This window comes from Alternaria ethzedia (genome assembly GCF_023757985.1).
Source record: "Alternaria ethzedia strain BMP 0044 chromosome Unknown scaffold_20, whole genome shotgun sequence".
In the NCBI taxonomy this organism is placed as follows: domain Eukaryota; kingdom Fungi; phylum Ascomycota; class Dothideomycetes; order Pleosporales; family Pleosporaceae; genus Alternaria; species Alternaria ethzedia.
The window spans coordinates 378,548-396,226 of NW_026056213.1; the positions used below are offsets into that span (position 1 = coordinate 378,548).

General features: G+C 52.7%; 6 protein-coding genes across 6 annotated transcripts; 2 read left to right on the plus strand and 4 right to left on the minus strand.

Moving 5' to 3' along the window:
* Positions 1–1,912: 1,912 nt before the first annotated feature.
* J4E87_007424 (uncharacterized protein) lies at positions 1,913–3,348 on the minus strand (the record flags this gene model as incomplete). Its single annotated transcript, XM_049379019.1, has 2 exons — positions 1,913–2,881; positions 2,932–3,348. The coding sequence occupies 2 exons, from the start codon at positions 3,346–3,348 to the stop codon at positions 1,913–1,915; spliced, it is 1,386 nt and encodes a 461-aa protein (XP_049231289.1).
* A 2,721-nt stretch (positions 3,349–6,069) lies between these two features.
* Positions 6,070–7,645, minus strand: J4E87_007425 (uncharacterized protein; the record flags this gene model as incomplete). The annotated part of the gene is made up of 2 exons (XM_049379020.1): positions 6,070–6,902; positions 6,967–7,645. 2 exons carry the CDS (start codon positions 7,643–7,645, stop codon positions 6,070–6,072), a joined length of 1,512 nt encoding a protein of 503 aa, XP_049231290.1.
* Positions 7,646–10,913: 3,268 nt separating this feature from the next.
* Positions 10,914–12,815, plus strand: J4E87_007426 (uncharacterized protein; the record flags this gene model as incomplete). Its single annotated transcript, XM_049379021.1, has 4 exons — positions 10,914–11,103; positions 11,164–11,303; positions 11,357–11,896; positions 11,955–12,815. 4 exons carry the CDS (start codon positions 10,914–10,916, stop codon positions 12,813–12,815), a joined length of 1,731 nt encoding a protein of 576 aa, XP_049231291.1.
* Positions 12,816–12,855: 40 nt separating this feature from the next.
* On the minus strand, positions 12,856–14,662 carry J4E87_007427 (uncharacterized protein; the record flags this gene model as incomplete). Its single annotated transcript, XM_049379022.1, has 2 exons — positions 12,856–14,270; positions 14,329–14,662. 2 exons carry the CDS (start codon positions 14,660–14,662, stop codon positions 12,856–12,858), a joined length of 1,749 nt encoding a protein of 582 aa, XP_049231292.1.
* Positions 14,663–15,805: 1,143 nt separating this feature from the next.
* On the plus strand, positions 15,806–16,316 carry J4E87_007428 (uncharacterized protein; the record flags this gene model as incomplete). Its single annotated transcript, XM_049379023.1, has 2 exons — positions 15,806–15,910; positions 15,960–16,316. 2 exons carry the CDS (start codon positions 15,806–15,808, stop codon positions 16,314–16,316), a joined length of 462 nt encoding a protein of 153 aa, XP_049231293.1.
* A 107-nt stretch (positions 16,317–16,423) lies between these two features.
* J4E87_007429 (uncharacterized protein) lies at positions 16,424–17,488 on the minus strand (the record flags this gene model as incomplete). The annotated part of the gene is made up of 2 exons (XM_049379024.1): positions 16,424–16,875; positions 16,975–17,488. 2 exons carry the CDS (start codon positions 17,486–17,488, stop codon positions 16,424–16,426), a joined length of 966 nt encoding a protein of 321 aa, XP_049231294.1.
* Positions 17,489–17,679: the final 191 nt, after the last annotated feature.

The following is a 17,679-nucleotide window of genomic DNA, read 5'->3' on the forward strand; positions in this document are numbered from 1 at the left end:
GGACGGGGTGTAGTACGTCAGTCAGCGGGGGTTGATGGCGTGATAAGCGATTTACGTTGGTCGCAGGGAAACCGCGTAGTATAGGATAGACTAGCAGAACACGTGTCCGATGTTGCAACAAGACAAGAGAAGAAGGTCGAAAAGAAGAGGAGCAGGAATGATAGACAGGAGAGTAATATGGAAGCAACACTGGGTGGCTTGGCTGCGCTTGCCAAAGGATGCCCATCTGCGCTAGGGCCGCGAGCGGCTTAGCGTCAATCCCTTCCCCGCAGAACGTGGATGCACGATGCGTGGCCCTTTCATCTGACATCCAACCACATTCGAGGGCAACTCGAGCCTAGCCGCTGCACTCCCCGCAGTCGAGCCCTTTGACCCACCCTCAGTGCCCACAACGACTATCGCGATCAGCACCGACACGGTAAGTTCCTAGCTAGCATGAGCTTGGTATGAGCTATCTCGCCACCTGGGTGCTTCACATGTTTGAGTCTATGTGTACATAGTCATGGCACTTGCTCTGCACAGATCGAACCGACGGCGCCTACATCATGTCCGCATCTGTTCGGAATCTTCCCGGAGCGGGTGTCTGCTACATGCAACCGCCTTCTGTGGGGTGCCGGGTCCTGGATGCAGGTCCAGGTTGTGCGGAGCCTGCGGAACTTCTGACAAAAGCAGCCTCCATAAGACGTCGCATACTGCGGGGAATATAGAGTAAGCGTCATATGCGCCATTCCAGTGAGCGCGAGCAGAAGGGGAAGGTTTGTCGCTAGTTTGTGGATTTCTTGATTCCCACACCGGAGCAACACCCACCATCTCGAAGCCCAAATGCACGCAACATGAACGACACCCACTTGGGCCACATCGTGTGTAGGCCAGATGGGTTCCACGAACTTAGCGTTTGGATAAGCGGCCAGTTACACGTATAGATGACAGAGTCGTTGTACGACATGTAACTGGGCCATGCATGATTGGCTGCTGTGGACCTCCGGTGCCGACCTGTTGTCTTGTATGCGACAAGATGCAGACTCCCGACATCCACACCGAGATGAAGCTTGGTCTAGCACTTAGTGTTATAGATACATGGATCTCATGGTGCATGGGGACAGTCTGTCTCTGGCGCTTGACCAAGCGCGAGAGCCTACAGCATGCGAAGCTCAGCTACGAACTGCGCCAGATCCACTTCGTTCGGTCCGGTCTCGTCTTGAGTCAGTCAGCCGTCGGCCACGCTCCCAATTCCACGGAATCTTTCTACATATCGGAGCTTGGCACTGTATGCATGCGGAGCCGGTATCAGCTGAGGCCTGCAGTCTAGGGGGCGCACTCCACCGCTTTTGTGTTTACTATGCTAAAACCAATCACGCATTGACCTTTCAATTTCAGTGAGCTCGTTCTACTTCGCACTATGCGGACGATGATGGATTTGCAGCGTACGGCGCCAACGATGGACCGCTGTATAAATGTGTTTGTGTAAATTATGGATACAAGGAGTGTAGAGAAGAGAAAGTGGTACACCAATTGTACCCGGCTAAAAGTACGGCAACATCAAAAGCTCCGCAAGCAACCGGTCAAAGAGAAGGCAAAGGAAAGAATCGGAGATATATAGAATCATTCGGTTACCCAAAAACCGAAATCGGGTGGCCTGAAGGAAAGACAGAAAGCAACATAACAAAGGCCAGCGAATACAGACCGAAGTCCGGCGACCTTAAGTATCCAAATGAAGAATTCAACTAGCGTGCGGACAGCCGTAACGTCGTAAGGAAAGACATGAAGGTATTAAAAGGTGCAAAAAGTCACAGAGAAAGGAATGGAAAAAGTGCAAAAAGCCGCCAACGCCAGACAAAAAGGAAAAGTGGGACGACTACATACCAACTCAACTGTTGTGTCGAGCACGAGGTAGTCCGCTTGCAGATCGACATTACTGCATTGCTCGCTTCGATTCTCGTTCGTGTACCTCCGAACCCGACCTCTTGCGATTCTCGTAGACGACATTGCGGAAGAGAGCCATGTAATGAGTGGGCGCATGAGAATCTGTTAGCTTGCGTTCGATGTCTTGTAGCATTGCCCAGTGGTTACGGTATACGTCTTCTTGGGGCAAGAACCCGAGTGCAGCGAGAACAAATGGCGGGTCGTCATCTGATGCTGCTCCAATCAGCGCAACGTATAGGTTGCTTTGAACAGGGTCTGATAGGGCCTCCATGACACTCCACTTGACGCCTTCATATGCATTCTTATCGCGGTCCGTAACACGGTCGAGAATCGTAACAAGAGCCGCCGCTGCTCGGACGGCCACGTCCTCGACGTCAGCATGGCGTTGATAGAAGTCATCAATGGCTTTGACTAGTGATGTCAACTTCTGTGCACAACTGGAGACGTCGAACCGAGGGGGGCCTTGAGAGAGGTTGTATGGTCCCTTGGCTATGTACTCATCCAAAGCGTCGAAGGTGGAAGTAATGCGCTTGTCGATCTTTTCGAAGAAGACACGGCTTTCGAAGTCCGGGTCGATGATCTTGCGCATTTGGAGATATAGGCTGGGATACCAGTTTGCGTACTGCGTAAAGAGCTCTGTCAACTCCTGGTACTTCTTGGATCGTTCGGAAGTAAGAGGCGACTCGGGATGTCGAAACTCTCCAGGAAGTGCATCTTGTGGCTCGTAGCACGAAAACATGTCAATGACTGTCTTCTTCAAGTCGTCGTCTTCAGGCAGATTGTCATCCCGATAAACCCACTTCAGGTCGTTGGCGATATTGGCTAAGCCTTTGGTGTCCAGTAGTTCCGCAGGCTTGACGTCTTCGATCTTCGAGCCATCGGGAGAAAGGTGAAGAGGCGTCTTGACCATATCGTCTGGAGAAGTTGAGATGATCTGGTCTCCGACCCAATAGATATGCTGGGGCTACTTTTAGTGATGCGTCAATGGTTGTGTATGCGAGAGCGTACCTTGCACGCGAGACCTTTTTCGTTTGCGCCACACGTACACTCAGGTCTTCGTAACTTCCCACCCATCGCCACAATGATGTCGTCGTCAAGATGGAAGAACTTCTTTGGGCTGCCATTCGGGCTATAATCATCTTCCGAGACTGCGCAGTACTTGAGCCTGATATCGCTACCTTCCAGTCCTCTTTTGGCCCGCCTTCGTAGGTCGGTGTCGAAGGCCGAGACATTGTAATGAAGGTTCTTCGTTGATATAACCAGGGAAGGCGTAGGGGAAACGGTGGACTCGACGGATGGTATGGGCTGATCTTCCTCAGAATGCCCCGATGATTGTGTACTAGCTCTTGCGGCCCTTGCGGCCCCGGCACGAGTGGTAACCATGTCCTCTCCGAGAGAGAGCTTTGAGAACTGCTCTGCTGACATGGAGAATCTTCGTTATGGGGTACTTTCATACTAAAAGTCCAGTAAGGAGCTATATATCAAACCAACTCCCCCAGCTCCACGCCACCATCTTAGTTGATCCATCGTGTAGGCAGAGCATGTCCTCCATCTCACGACGGCGCTTAACGAGTAGGCCTTCCGTGCCGTAAGGCATTCGTACGTGTGAAGCGGATGTGGCTTGCTCGGGGAGAACCGAAAGTAGGGCAGGAAATCTGTCAACGCCGCAGTACTGCCTGGCTTACTAGAGCGAGTGCGGTAGGGTGACCACGGACATTTGCCGCGATTCCGTGCACGTTGGTGTCTTTATCGCGTCAATCATCTGCTTTTGGCCAGCATAACTGTCATAATACCCACTTGTTCACGAGCATTCCTCATTGTGCACCAATGACATTGCATCGGTAGACCGAATGCCCAGTCTGCTTGAGGCGAAGCGATGAAAGCTTTAACCCGACGCGGTTAAATTAGGGGCGGCCGACGATCAAGGAATTGCCTTCTCCAGAGAATTATCTCGTTTTGCCGCCGGACCTTAATCTCAGAAATGCCGCTAAATGGTCAAGCTCAGCTATCGCAGGCTGAGTCGCAGTGATAATGCAAGGCACGGCGTTGGCGCACCGCAGCGGAGGCGAGGCTCGTGATCCAGCTTGCAGCAGGAATGCTACTTCCCATGCAAACCCGAATCCGTGCCGACACGCTGTACACGAGAAGCTTCGCTGCCAGGGATAATTAACGTAATAGCAAGCCTGGTGAACTTGCTCAAGTCGTAGGCAGCATCGGTCCGTAGTGGTGGAGTAGCGAGAACTGACGTTACTCAGCCATGATGTACGGCGCGCGCGCGAACCCTGTAACTACCAGTCAATATCTGGACCTCGAACCGTTATAAGGCTGACTGGAATGAAAGGAGTAATACGCTTCGAGTTAAGCTTCTGACCGCATAAACATCTATTTCATGCGTGGCACATTCTGATGATGTCCACTTTGTTGAGGATGCCTTGGGCCGCGCATCAACGACCTAGGTAGCCAGGTAGCGCTCGAGACTGTGTTACACCGACGTAATTCACTAGCAGTAGCGACGGCTTTGGGGGCTGTGGAAATGCCTAGGTGTCGAGCGCGTGCCATCGCTGGTGGATGCATCGTGTGCATCCATCATGGTTCCGAGGGTTGAGGGTCAGGTCGCGTCGCGAAGCCCGTCTGGCACCCACAGCCTCACCGTTCGCGCAGCGGGCTATGACGAGGGCGTGAACTCTGCCATGCGATCACAAGCTCCATGTCTTCAGGATGGCTTTCGGGAATATTTTTAATCGATGGGGCGCCGCTTGCATGAGCCATGGACGCGTCCATTCAGCAGTTTCGACTAACCGCCGTGCGAGTGCAAGAGACGGAACGGCCCCGGACGAGCAACAACGAAGATCTAACAGGTACGAGGTGTTGTCACAGATTGAGACAAGCCCCCAAATTCGAGCGGCGCAGTGTGTTCATGCTTGGAGTGGGTGAATGTTTGCGAGGCGTGGATATCTGCAACGGCTTCCAGCTGTTGTGTTAGGTCATGGCGTGACGGCGTGGATCCCAGGCACAACACTCGGGATCCGCGCTAGCAGCCTGGGGATCCACCACACGGGACCGACTCCGATCAGAAGTTGTTAGAAGCATCGATTGTTCCAAGGTTGCTGCCTCGCCCAAATTAACGCGATGTGTTGTGCAGATGGGGCCATCTCCGTGTGATGGAGAACATCTAGGTAGCAGGCAGGCACGGACAACAGGCTGCGATACTGTGGTAGTCGACCTCACGCGTCACCGCAACAGAAGATCGAAGCTGAAGGATTCAAGGTGCAGCAGGCCTGCAGCACGGGTTTGTTGGCATACGAGTCTAGTCACAAGCGACCTAGTCTTCTGTGCCATCAATGCAGCACAGAAGCAGCTAGACCCACTGGCGCGGGGTCCAAAGCTGACATCTGCTCAAGCACCGAGGACACGCATCACACATACCATCCACACCATCACGCAGATTATCGTTACTCGATACACTGTCCGCATCTCTTCATCGAATTAGAGCTATTCATTGCAACCGAGCGGCAATCATGTCTCAGCCCACGGCACCCTCCATACCTGCATTCTATCGCATATTCTTTACATACCTCGACCCCATCATCTGCGCTTGGGGCGCAACCATGGACTTCTTCATGCCCACTGTCGTCCTCTCTTCACACATCCCCTCCCCCAACCCAGACATCGGCCACGCCATGATCCTCAAGCAACGTGGCGGGGGCATGCTAAATTTCGGAATCATATCTGCTGTCCTGCTACGATACACAAACGACATGAACGTCTGGCGTATTGTCCAGTTGTCGTGCTTCGTTGTCGATCTGGCGTACTATTGGGCAGTCTGGGAGGTGTTGGCAAAGCAGGGCAGACTAAGCGTAGGCACCTGGCGGGCGGAGGATTGGGGAAGTATAGGCATTACGGCGTTTGCAGGGCTGGTCAGACTAGCATTCATGGCAAGGGTGGGATTTGGTGAAGCCTCAAGGAATGACAAGAAAGACTTGTAGGCCTTGAAGAAGAAGTCCTACTACAAGTCTCATTGTGAGCGTATGAGCGCAAAAGAGTTGTTTGGTGCGAGATCATATTTTGTTCCGCTTGTCTGCTCATCATTGCCAGTCGCGATCCGTGGTGTTGAGATCATTGCTGGGCTGTGCTCTGCGTTTACAGCTATATTACCCCAGGACCCAGCGCGAGCCACTCGGCTATGTCTTGCCAGCCGTGTGCTACACTCGGTGCTGACTCTTGAAGCCTTTGCAGCTCAGCTGCGAGCACGACTGCCTGTCTTGATCCAATCCTCAATGCAACAAAATGGAGAATACCAATGACCCATTGCCGCATTTGATGCGAAATAAGCAGACACGTACCCACTGCATACAGTGGCTGGACGAGCTGCATTAGTCTCGGTGAGATGACTGAATCGATGAAGGTCCCCGGTTCTCTCATGATAGGTCCATCTTTTGTTTCATCTTCGGGGGCCAATCCAGCAGCAGAGAACACCGGGGATGGCACCATGCCGATGGTCTGAGGTACTGCGGCAACGATTGCGGCAACGTTAGCTCGTAGCACATTCTCCTCATGCTGTATGCACGCTTTCAAACTGGCAGCGTCGTAGAGCGGGGAAATTTGTTCCTCACGAACCCTCATCAGGTTTGCTCTGATGATATCGTGCACTTGAATTCCAATAAACCGGGTGTAATTCCACAACTGCGCCATGACGGGAAAGAGGCAGATGCTGTATGTGTTTCCACAGTAATGGACTGAAGGTACATCAAGATGAACCCTTGTTGGATGCCAGGCTGCAGGTAAAAGAGCCTTGATATCCTCTAGCTCTTGACTGAGATTTCTCGCGCGGTTGATTGTTTCCACGGGATCTCGGCTCTTGTCTTGACCGAGTTTGACGACTTCGTCCATGACGTGCAGAATGCCGATCATGAATTTCTTTACAAGCTCGTTGAATCCCGATTCCAGGGGGATGCTGTCGTACAGCTCTTGCAAATGTTCTAGATATTGGTGTGCGATGTCAGTTCGTGGATTACATGCAGTCCGCACAGGGTTGTGACTAACTTGGAATACCCGTCCCTAGTTCAAGCGTGAAGAATAGAGCGACGCCGTATGACTGCTGGAATATTCGCCGTCCGAGTTCTGTCTCGAACTGCGACTTGCCGCGTAACATGAAGAGGGTGTAAGCACCGCTGACGTGTTTTGACCACCTATCGATGGAGCTCTTATCCGTGTATACCGTGCCCTCGTACATGCCAAGTAGGATGACCGAAACCAAAGTGCTATCTTTGACCGCGGCTTCGTGCGACATGAGCGCTCTGTTTGTTTCCTCTAATGCAGAACCGTATGCGACACGCGCTTTTCGCATGACGGCAGGGGACTTCGCTGCATTGGCGAAGATTGCTAGACTTAGGGCGCGGAAGCTCTCACGAAGCGTACCCTCGATATTCGGCCGTGACAGCAGCTGGGGAATCCATTCGAATTGGCCTCCTTGAGGGAAATCGGCGGCGCCTGCATAGTTGGTGAGGAAGAAGCCTTGCGCTTGGGCGTCGATATTCGGCGTGGGTTGCAAGGCCATGATCTCAGCCTTGGGCGGACTCTGCACCGGATAGATCCGCTGCACGCTTCTGATCCTGTTGGGTTCTCCACGTCCCAAAGGCGTTCTTGGTTCTTTTGATTTGGCAAGCTCTTCGTAACGTTGCTCCGCCTTCTTTGCCACGACGCGACTCTCATTCTTGAACATTAGGGAAGCCACGTCGCGGTATCCATGGCATTCTTTGCCGGCACGGAGACATTGCGAGCAGGAAGGCCGCTTCTGGTCACACTGGAACAGCGGATTAGTGGACCAAGTATCTACTCACGCGTGTATTACATACTTTGATCCTGCGGTCCCTACATGTCTTGCAACCTGGAGAAGGTCTGCCAACATTGGGCATTTCGAGAAATGATGACTAATTGCCCGGTGGTGATACGACGCAGTCCGGACCCGCACTGCTAAGTTCTCACCTACATCGATGATGGGAAGAAGGGAACGCCACGTTTGTGTTTGGGGAAAGTAAGCGAGCAGCAAGGAATGCAAGAACCGCTCCCGGGCCTATGTACCCCACTATTGAATCGTGACTAGGCCGGACCGCAAATGGGCAATTGTGGCGAGCCCCCCTTGCTTTAATTTCACAGTAGACTCAACAATCGCACGTCGCTTGCTGCCGCACCAAAGCTTGAGGCCGCGTAAGATCACAGCACACTAGCATCTGCAGAAACATATTCTATTACGATGAAAGATGCATCCTCTATTTACGACAAGTCGATAATTCGTCACACATAATATTTACAAATCATAAGCCTCCGTGGCGGATCTCACAGCTCAAATAGCATCCCTAGAGTTGACCTGCTCAAGATGGGCCGAGACACCCTTTTTCTCGGTATAATCGCTCTCGGTATCACTGGAATGGAAGCTGTCAACGACCGTGCTGCTAAACTTCCTAGCCGGGACACGCTTCTCGAAGAGGATATCGAGCTCTCCGTAAGTCCTGCCCTTTGGCTCGGGAAGACGGAAGAACGCCCAGATAAAGCAGCAAAAGCACGTTCCGGCGTAGAAAAGACCACTCTTTGCGCCCCAATTCCAAGCACCGGGGTTGAGCATACGTGGAGTAATAACATTGCCGATGATAGAACCAATGTTGTAGAAGTTCCTGGCCAAGACGACAGTCTTTTGGCGAAGACGAGTGGATGGAATCTCTGCGACGATGGAGTAACAGACAGGCCCGACAGTGCAGTTGTATGCGGCTGCAAAAAGCAGGAGCATGGCGCCGATACCCCACTGCGCGCCAACGTTGCCGGCTGGAATGAAACCGAGACCTCCGATGATACACAACAACATAACCATGGCGAGATCGCCATACACGTACAATGTGCGGCGTCCTACACGTTGGATGAGGATCCAGGCCATGAAGACACCCACGCCACCAATTGCGTATTGTCCTAGACTCATGGAGAACGCATCCGCGTCGCTAAGGCCTGCTTGCTGGAAAAAGTATGTCGAATAACCGATAAGACCTGCTCCGCAGAAGGCCTGCGTAAACCATGCCATGGCGGCGATTTCAGTTCGGCGGAGATCTGTACCCTTGAAACAGTCCAAGTACGAAGTACCTTCAGAGACCGCCATCTCCATGGCGTTGGTGTGGCGCATCATAGCAATGGTCTCATCGGCATTGAAGTCGGGCAGCTTTTCGGGTGATGTGAGGCGCATCAACATCTTCTTTGCTTCTTCGCATCGGTCTTTCCGTACAAGCCACCAGGGAGATTCAGGTGCGAACGAGATGCCGATCATCAACGGGAGAGGCCAGAGCCACTGCAGGGCGTATGGGATGCGGTATGCCCATTGGTCGGGGCGCTCGGCTACACCCTTCAAAACGCCAGAGGCGAGGAATTGACCGATGACCCAGCAGAGGTTGACGTATGTTGTAAGAATTGGTCGAAGTGGCACCGGTACGACTTCGGCGGCATAGGTGCAAGTCAGGGTCTGGAATACACCCCATGGGATACCGCACAGGATGAGACCGCATAGAAGCATGGTGATGTTCTGCGCGAAGAAGACGATGAAGATGAAGAAATTCACCGCGAAGAGCGCGCCGATCATTGTCTTCTTGTAGCCGAAACGATCCGCGATGAGACCGTTCAGGAGCAGACCTGTGAACTCTCCAACGTATGCACCGTTTGTGAGGCCCGCTTGCCACGCAGCGGTGAGTTCGAAGGTGCCATCTGCAAGTTGTTCGCCGAACTTTTGCTTAAAGGCAGGAACCGCCATCAGGTTGGCGATCAAGACCTTGTCGAAGCCTTCCATGATGATGGCTGCGGAGAGCAGGACGGACCAGGCGATGGCCTTTGGGTATAACTTGATACCCTGGCGCAGGGTCATCTGCTGCTCCGATCGAGTCGCGTTGCCGGCATCGTGGGCGACTTGTTTGATGTCTGTGACGGCGAGTGAAAGGCGGCGTGCCTGTTCGGCGTCGATAGCGACGACACTGCTGTTGCGGCGAGACATGATGGTCGTGTCCGAGGATGAGACGATGTCCAGGTGGCTTGACAAATGTGGGTATGCCCAAAGGATGAAGTAGGATGATGTGGGTCAGACCCAGACCTCTCCTGAACGTGGAGCTGGTGGGACTCGAAGCTGGATGGTGATCTCTCCTGGTGGATACCGTCGTTCTACTTATACAACTTCACGACCCCAGACACGCGATACCCATGCATAGACAGAGCTCGTGCCAAGTCAGAAACCGGGGATGGTGGAGGCAGTCAAGGGATGCGGGGAGGACGCCACTCTTGCAGCTGTGAGGCCATCTTCATCGCGCAGCACTATGGCTTGAAAGGCTAGGCTGTTGCTGGTGAGGCCCGCCGACACGGGTGTGCCATCGAAAACTCGGAGCAGGAGTGAAGGTCGTGATTCGACAAGATGCCGGACCGAGATTTCAAGGTTGCGTGCACGAGCCCCGAAAGCCGAAGCGACCATCACGTGTGGCACGGAAATGCGACTGAGCGTTCCCACTAACGCGGTTTGCCTTTCATCTCGGACCGAGAGCATGAATCGATAGCCTGTCGCGCCCACCATCTCCCCGCATGCATCCTCGCTTAAATCCCGCAATATCGGACACGCGGGAAAGAACGTTGAAACACCATGCGATGGAAGACATCTGTGGGGAAGACTGTTGCTGGGTTGTGTGGGGATCGCCATGTGTAGACACGATCCGGCTTTGAGCCAATCGTCATTGTACCGAGAAACTTTCCGGTGGGGGAAACCTCCACGTGCGGTCCAAACACAGTGACCAGATCTCAACGACTACCCTCCATCTGATAAGATCCCATTGCAAGACGCTTATAAGAAAGCCACTGGTGCCATTGCAAGCCACCAAAGAAACGCTTGCCCTCATTGACGCTGCGTACCGTCTCTACCCACCATACCTAGGTAATCAAAATTACCCCAAAGAGCACGGTGATCCAGCAGCAACGCAATGACCGTTCCTCAAAGACCTTGGTGGAAAGATGGTGTTGTATACCAGATCTACCCCGCTTCTTTCAAAGACTCCAACGGCGACGGCATTGGTGACCTCAATGGCATCATTTCAGAGCTGGACTACATCCGCTCCATTGGTGTTGACGTCATCTGGATCTGTCCCATGTACGATTCACCCCAAGTAGACAGTAAGCATTACCTCTATACGAATTGCGCGTGGGATGTATATTGACCCCTTACTCCAACAGTGGGATACGACATCCGTGACTATGAGGATGTGTACAGGCCGTATGGTACTGTCCAAGACATGGAGAAGCTGATCGCCGAGACACATTCGCGAGGCATGAAGATTATACTGGATCTGGTGGTCAACCATACATCTGACCAGGTAAGTCTTGAAGGTGTAGCTCGGCACAACCCTGCAAAACTGACTTCTCCAAGCACAAATGGTTCTTAGAATCACGATCATCGAAAGACAACCCCAAGAGAGACTGGTACATCTGGAGACCAGCTCGTTATGTTGACGGCGAGCGCAAAGCTCCCAACAACTGGGTCGGCAACTTTACAGGTAGTGTGTGGGAGTGGGATGAGCATACCCAAGAATACTACCTACATCTCTTTTGCCCCGAGCAACCTGACCTCAACTGGGAAAACCCAGAAACACGACAAGCCATCTACAAATCCGCCATGGAGTTTTGGCTACAGCGCGGAGTTGATGGATTCCGCGTTGATACCGTCAACATGTACAGCAAAGGTGAGATGCTTGATGCACCGATCACCGATCCTGGTTCGGAATGGCAGTTCGCTGGATACCAATACTGTAACGGCCCAAGGATGGCCGAATTCCTGAACGAGATGAACCAAATCCTGGAAAAGTACGATGCCATGACCGTCGGCGAGTGCCCCCACACACCAGACATGAAGAGAGTGTTGGAATATGTTAGTGCTAAAGAGAAGCAACTGAACATGGTCTTCCAATTTGTGAGAAAGCCCGAAAGGCGCAAAAACGAGAGATCGGCAGTACTAACTAAAAGCACAGGATGTCGTCGACGTCGGCCAAGGCCCCTACAAGTTCCAAACTACACCGAAGAACTGGACACTTCCACAGTTCAAACGTGCCATGGCCCGCACGCAAGACCTCATTCGCGCCCCCTCAGATGGCTGGACTACCGTCTTCCTCGAGAACCACGACCAAAGTCGATCAATCACACGCTTCACATCCGATGCGCCCGAGCACCGCGTCGCAGGCGGTAAGATGCTCGCGTTGATGATGGCAGCACTCAGCGGCACATTGTTCATCTACCAAGGCCAAGAAATTGGCATGACGAACTTCCCTCTGACCTGGGATATGAGCGAGTACAAGGACGTGGACTCGACAAACTACTACAAGATGGTAGCTGCGCGGACAAAAGACGACCCCAAGGCTCTTGAAGTTGCGCATAAGTCGCTTCAGCATCTCGCTAGAGACCATGCTCGTGTGCCGATGAGCTGGTCGACCGCAACGCACAACGGCTTCTCGCCGCCTGACGCTACCGCGGAACCGTGGATGCGACCTCTTGAGGACGCAAAGGTCTGCAATGTTGCGCAACAAAAAGGCGATAAAGATTCCGTGCTCGCTTTCTGGAAGCGCATGCTGCAAGTACGCAAGCAACACAACGATCTCCTTGTGCATGGCCAGTACGACGATCTAGATGTGGAGAGCCCAGACTTCTTTGTCTTCAGCAAGACATGGAATGAGAAGAGGGCCGTGTGCATTTGCAACTTTACGGACCAGAAGAAGGATCTGGCCTTCCCAGAAAGTGTGAAGAGCGAAAAGATGGAACTGCTTGTAAGCAGTGTGGATGACTGTGAGGAGAAGAAACTGGCTGCTTATGAAGGCAGGATCTATTTACTTGCGTAGATAGTGTCGCATGAACAAAATCATTGCTTGAAGCTAGATTTTACTGAGCTACATGAGCGACCTGCATGGACAAGCGTTGTGAAATATTGTTCCATGTGGCCAAATGTCCACTTCTCGCCTCTGATCTGGGAATTTCTTGGGCTTGAACCTGTACCAATCCGTCCGCCATATCCTCTAGCCCTGCAGCTGTCTTTGATTGCGTGACTTGATACCAAGGGTCATTCACCCCACCAGGACTATTCACATCGTGTGGTAGGTTCGGCGAACTGGCATTGCTGAGTGCCTCAGGGAACATTGTTTGGAGGCGCTCTAGCTTCTCGAGCAGTATGCTTCGACGCGTCTGATCAAGGTGTGGAATCAGCAGGACAAAGTCTAGGATGAAGAGGAAATCGTCAATCCTCAGTGCCGTTTCATCGATAGTCGCGGCGGGAACGTGGATAAGAACATCGGCAATCGTGTCTGTGATCTCGAAAAGTTTCTGAGTGATGCTGCTTCCGTGTACTTCGATGTCGTGGCGCGACATACTGGATAATTGTTGCCGCAATGTCTGTGACAGCCTTACCGGGAATAAGAGCGACAGGCAATCTTTCGAAGATCGAGAAGACAAGAGGGTTTGGCTCATAGCTAAGCGCCAGACCAGAGTGCGCAGCCATTCACGCGTGATGCACAGATCGGCTCGTTGCATCATGGATAACATGGCCAACTCCCGTGCGTCAGCCTCAGGGTCGCCTTCAAGCTCGCGCGACTTGGCCTCGACCCACGTGCTGGTGACGCTGCCTCCTTGCGTGTCAAGCCAGCTATCAAGGAACTCCGTATCAAGCATGCGGAAAAGCTTGATGATCTGATTGAAGCCCTCGTGGACCTGTATCGGAAGTGTAGGGTCGTCTTCTGGCAATGTGTAGAGTGGAGGGAGAATGGCACGCCGGTAATCCAGGATAGCTATGAATCGCTCGTGTATGTACGCTTGCCAGTAGAGCCGCTGTCTTCGGGATCGTTCTGGAGGAGACAGCTGGGCCACGTTCTCCGGCTTGTCGATCTGCAGCAGCTGGATGATCGTAATGGCGTCTCGCATGTAGTAGAATGCGCTGTCGCTACCTTGCAGACTCATGAGGCAGTTGTGTATGAACATTGACTGCACGGCTCGCATGACCGAGAAATGGCAATGCTTGTGGGTTCGCCTCATGGTATCGATCGAGTAGTCCATGAGGCTTTCGATGGTTTGGACGATTTCTTCTGTTCGGCGGTCACCATACCGGGTCAAGTTCAGCGTGCAGCCTCCGAACGCGTAGATGAATGAGCGGACATCTGGATCGCTGTCCATGACCTCGATGTACTGTCGGAGCTCATGTTCGGCAATGACCGGATGAACAGGATACACCCCAGCAACGTAATCCGGGATGAGGTCGAGAAAGAAAGCCTTGGGGTACTGTGATGTGAAAGATGACGAAGGAGATGCTGCCCGGAGTCAGCAGTAGCACCCCAAATTTGAGTAGACATTGCCAGGGTGACATACTTGGTGTGCCTCCATTACGGTCAAGTATCGGCGAGATGGGACTGTACGGTGTCTGAAAGCTAGCTGCTGCTGAATGAGCAGGCAGTATGGGCGGCGATATTGCAGGCAAATTGGACGTTTGGCTTCTGAACTCGGAGATGATATGGCCTCGCTTGCCCTGAGACCTTTGCTTGCCGGAGGGAGAGTAGATGCACCGCAAGCCGAGATGCGCGCACTGTTGACACCGTGCTTGGCCGTTACAACGCACTTTCCTCCTCTTGCACGCGTCGCATGCTTTCGATACTCGTTTCTGGGATGGCTGTTCCATGTTCATAATGGGTCCTGCTGTGTGCATAATGTTTTTGTAGAGCCTCGGTGTCGGGATGATCAGGCGATCTGGGGAAGGACTGCGGAGACGCGCTAGCGGAGCGTAGTTCCTGATTGGTCCACCTGCAGACTGGGTTTGATCCAACGGCGAAACAGGCAGGTGCGAGTGGCGTAGAAGGCGCGCCGAAAGGTCTAGGAATGACATTGCATAGTCTAGAAATGCGTACCTGAGTCGGACGGAACAATTGTGGGGTCGACTGCATGTCAGCTTACATATCCTGGCACGCCCAGGTGTGAAGGCCGACCTACATATGATGCAGTACATGTGTCTGACAGCATTGCCAAAACAAAGGATTGCGCTACCTGCGTATTCTCCAACTACTACGTAGGTTTGCTAAGGTGATAACCATGGGAAGGGCTGGAGGTACTCTATGCACGACTGGGATTTGAAGAGCTGCTGGTATGACCTCTTTGCCTGCTACATTACTTTCTTAACGTTCACAGCTACGAGGAATGAATCCATGGATGCAGCAAAGATATCCATGTTCCCGCCACTTACCGCGGGCAAAAGAGCGGGCCAAAAAGAGAGCGCAGAGTCGTCACAACACAGTTTCGACCCTAGGGCAAAAAGAGATGACCACCTCCGTTATACTTTGGAAACATCTTGAAACCCTGTTATTGCTTCTTGTGGCGGGTTTATCACGACTGGCTATGTTGTATATCTTTTTTGCTTGGACAGTGTCCTCTTTTGGTTCCAGCCGCCATCCCGGTTTTGAGGTAGAATGGTTTGATGGAGTATTGTAGAATTAACCAATATATATACACATATAAAGCGGATATAGAAGTGGAGCAGGCAGATAGGGATTGTGGTGGAGTAAGCAAACAAACGCGAGCTCGAGAGCTCAATCCGCTCTCACCTTCACTTTCACTGCGAGGTTACACAGGAAAGACGCGTCACCGCGAGCCCAGAGATGAAGAATTTGCGCTCTCACCGTCACTGCCGTATGCGGCAAACGGCTTTTGCGGGCTCATATGGTCGTTGCCTTGACTATCTTTGCGGCCTGCAACGCGACACCCACCCTACAACCACCACACAACAGACACCTCTGGAGCCTACAACATAACAATTCCCCTATCAAAACACAATACAAAAACCTACGTATTCCTCAAAATGGCTCAGCGCACCGCAACACCCATCCAGCAGGCTCTACGTAGTATCCTGCTGGCCGATATGGCAATGAGCAAGGCGAAGGGAGCAGATGAGTGGATGGAGGCAGTATGTCTACAATCATGAGTGAAAGCGATAATATCTAACATAAATGTAGTATACCGATTGGCATGAGGCTAATCAGTGGAGGGAGGAAATTGCCTCTGGAAAGAAGGCGGAGAAGAAGCTTTGGGAGCGGAAGCGAATGCGCGCAGAAGATTTCTTTCACCTCGACACCTACGAATCGGAGCCGAAACCGCGAAGTGAGCGATTTGCGCTTCAGCAGGAAAAGAAGGAGGTTATAAAGACACTCCAAGAACATGTTGCGGCGCGAACTTCTGCCGGCGACATCGACATCGGCCCCCTCCCACGAGCGCCGCCCGGTACGGGCACTAGTACCGATAGGTCACTCCGCATGCGATTGGCCATGAAAGAAGAACGTCTGGTCAGGGAGAAGAAGAAGGAAAAGTCCTGAATTCTGAAGTTGGCTTCCACCATTCACGTATGTATTGTGCTATAGAAAGGCCGCCGAAGCCACCGCAAATATGCATGAAATCCTCCAATCACATCAACCAGAACTACTTAATCGAACCTGTGAGGCATCTCCGGAGTACCGTTTCCACCATACATAGCTTCCTGCTCAGCCTGCTCCTTGGCCTGGAGGTACTGCCACCTTACACGAGCAGCCTTGAGCTCCGCCTCGGCAACTTCCAACTCCGCCTGCATCTTTTGGACAGCAAGAGGCTGGCCAGAGGTATCCACAGCATCCACAGTCTCGACAGGGTACATGCGCGCATCTTGGGGACCTGGAGAGACGGAGAAGGCGGGAGTCCGGTGGGTAAGGAGGGACTGGGTACCGGGAGAGCTAGTATAGTCTTCGTCGTCTTCGGTTACGATGGTTCTAGCGCGGCGAGTAGCAATTCCGCGACCACTGGGAGTGGTGCTGGTGCGAACAGAGCGCTCACGCTTCTTGGCCCGCTTGTCGTGACGCTCGAAGCCACCATCCTCGGCACGGCGGAGACGGTTAGGAGCACCTACTCAATGTCAATAACATGATTCGACGTTCGAAGTTTCAAAGTCGTCGCAGATGTATCTGCTGAACGACTTTCGGTATGACAGAGGAGTTGACTTACGTTTGCGGCGCTTCTCTAGAACGCGTGCTTCGTAGATCTCGTGGTTACCACGACGCCTCTTAGCGCCCTTGGGTTGATCTGGCTCGACAAGCTCTTCGAAGTAGGAGTCATCGGAAGATTCTTCAGAGGACTCCGGTATGACGACCTGGTTCTTGCGCTCTGGGTGCTCGTACTCATCCTTGATGTCTCTGATATCGGCCAGACGAGCCCAGGGATGCTTGGGCTCATGAAGAGCGACCTTGGCACGCAAATCAGCTTGGAACCGAGCTAGGTCTCCATTCGTAAGACGAGAAATAGACATCAGATCTTTGAGGAATTGTACACCCCAGTTGCGAGGGTCGTTCTCGGTCTCGTCCTTGATATGGTCGCGGCGCTCGCAATCCCAGGCGCGCATGCGAATATCCTCGGGGATGATGTCCAGGCTGTCGGCGAGACCGAAGGAAGCTGCCAGGGCGGGCAGAAGACAATTCACCAGGTCCTTGGTGTCATCGTTGAGGGTTTCGAATCGGCCCATGGTGATAGCTGATCCGTATGGACAGTGGACTTGAAGAGCTTGAGCTTGATGAATAAACTGCTGCCGGAGCGTTGAGGCAGTTATCTGAGCCGTAGACATTAGCAAGAGGTTTCGCGTCAAGTCTAGACTGGAAGGCTGGAGCAAGAGGATCGCCTCAGCAGATCAGAGTCGCGTCGCACTGAAGGACGAGG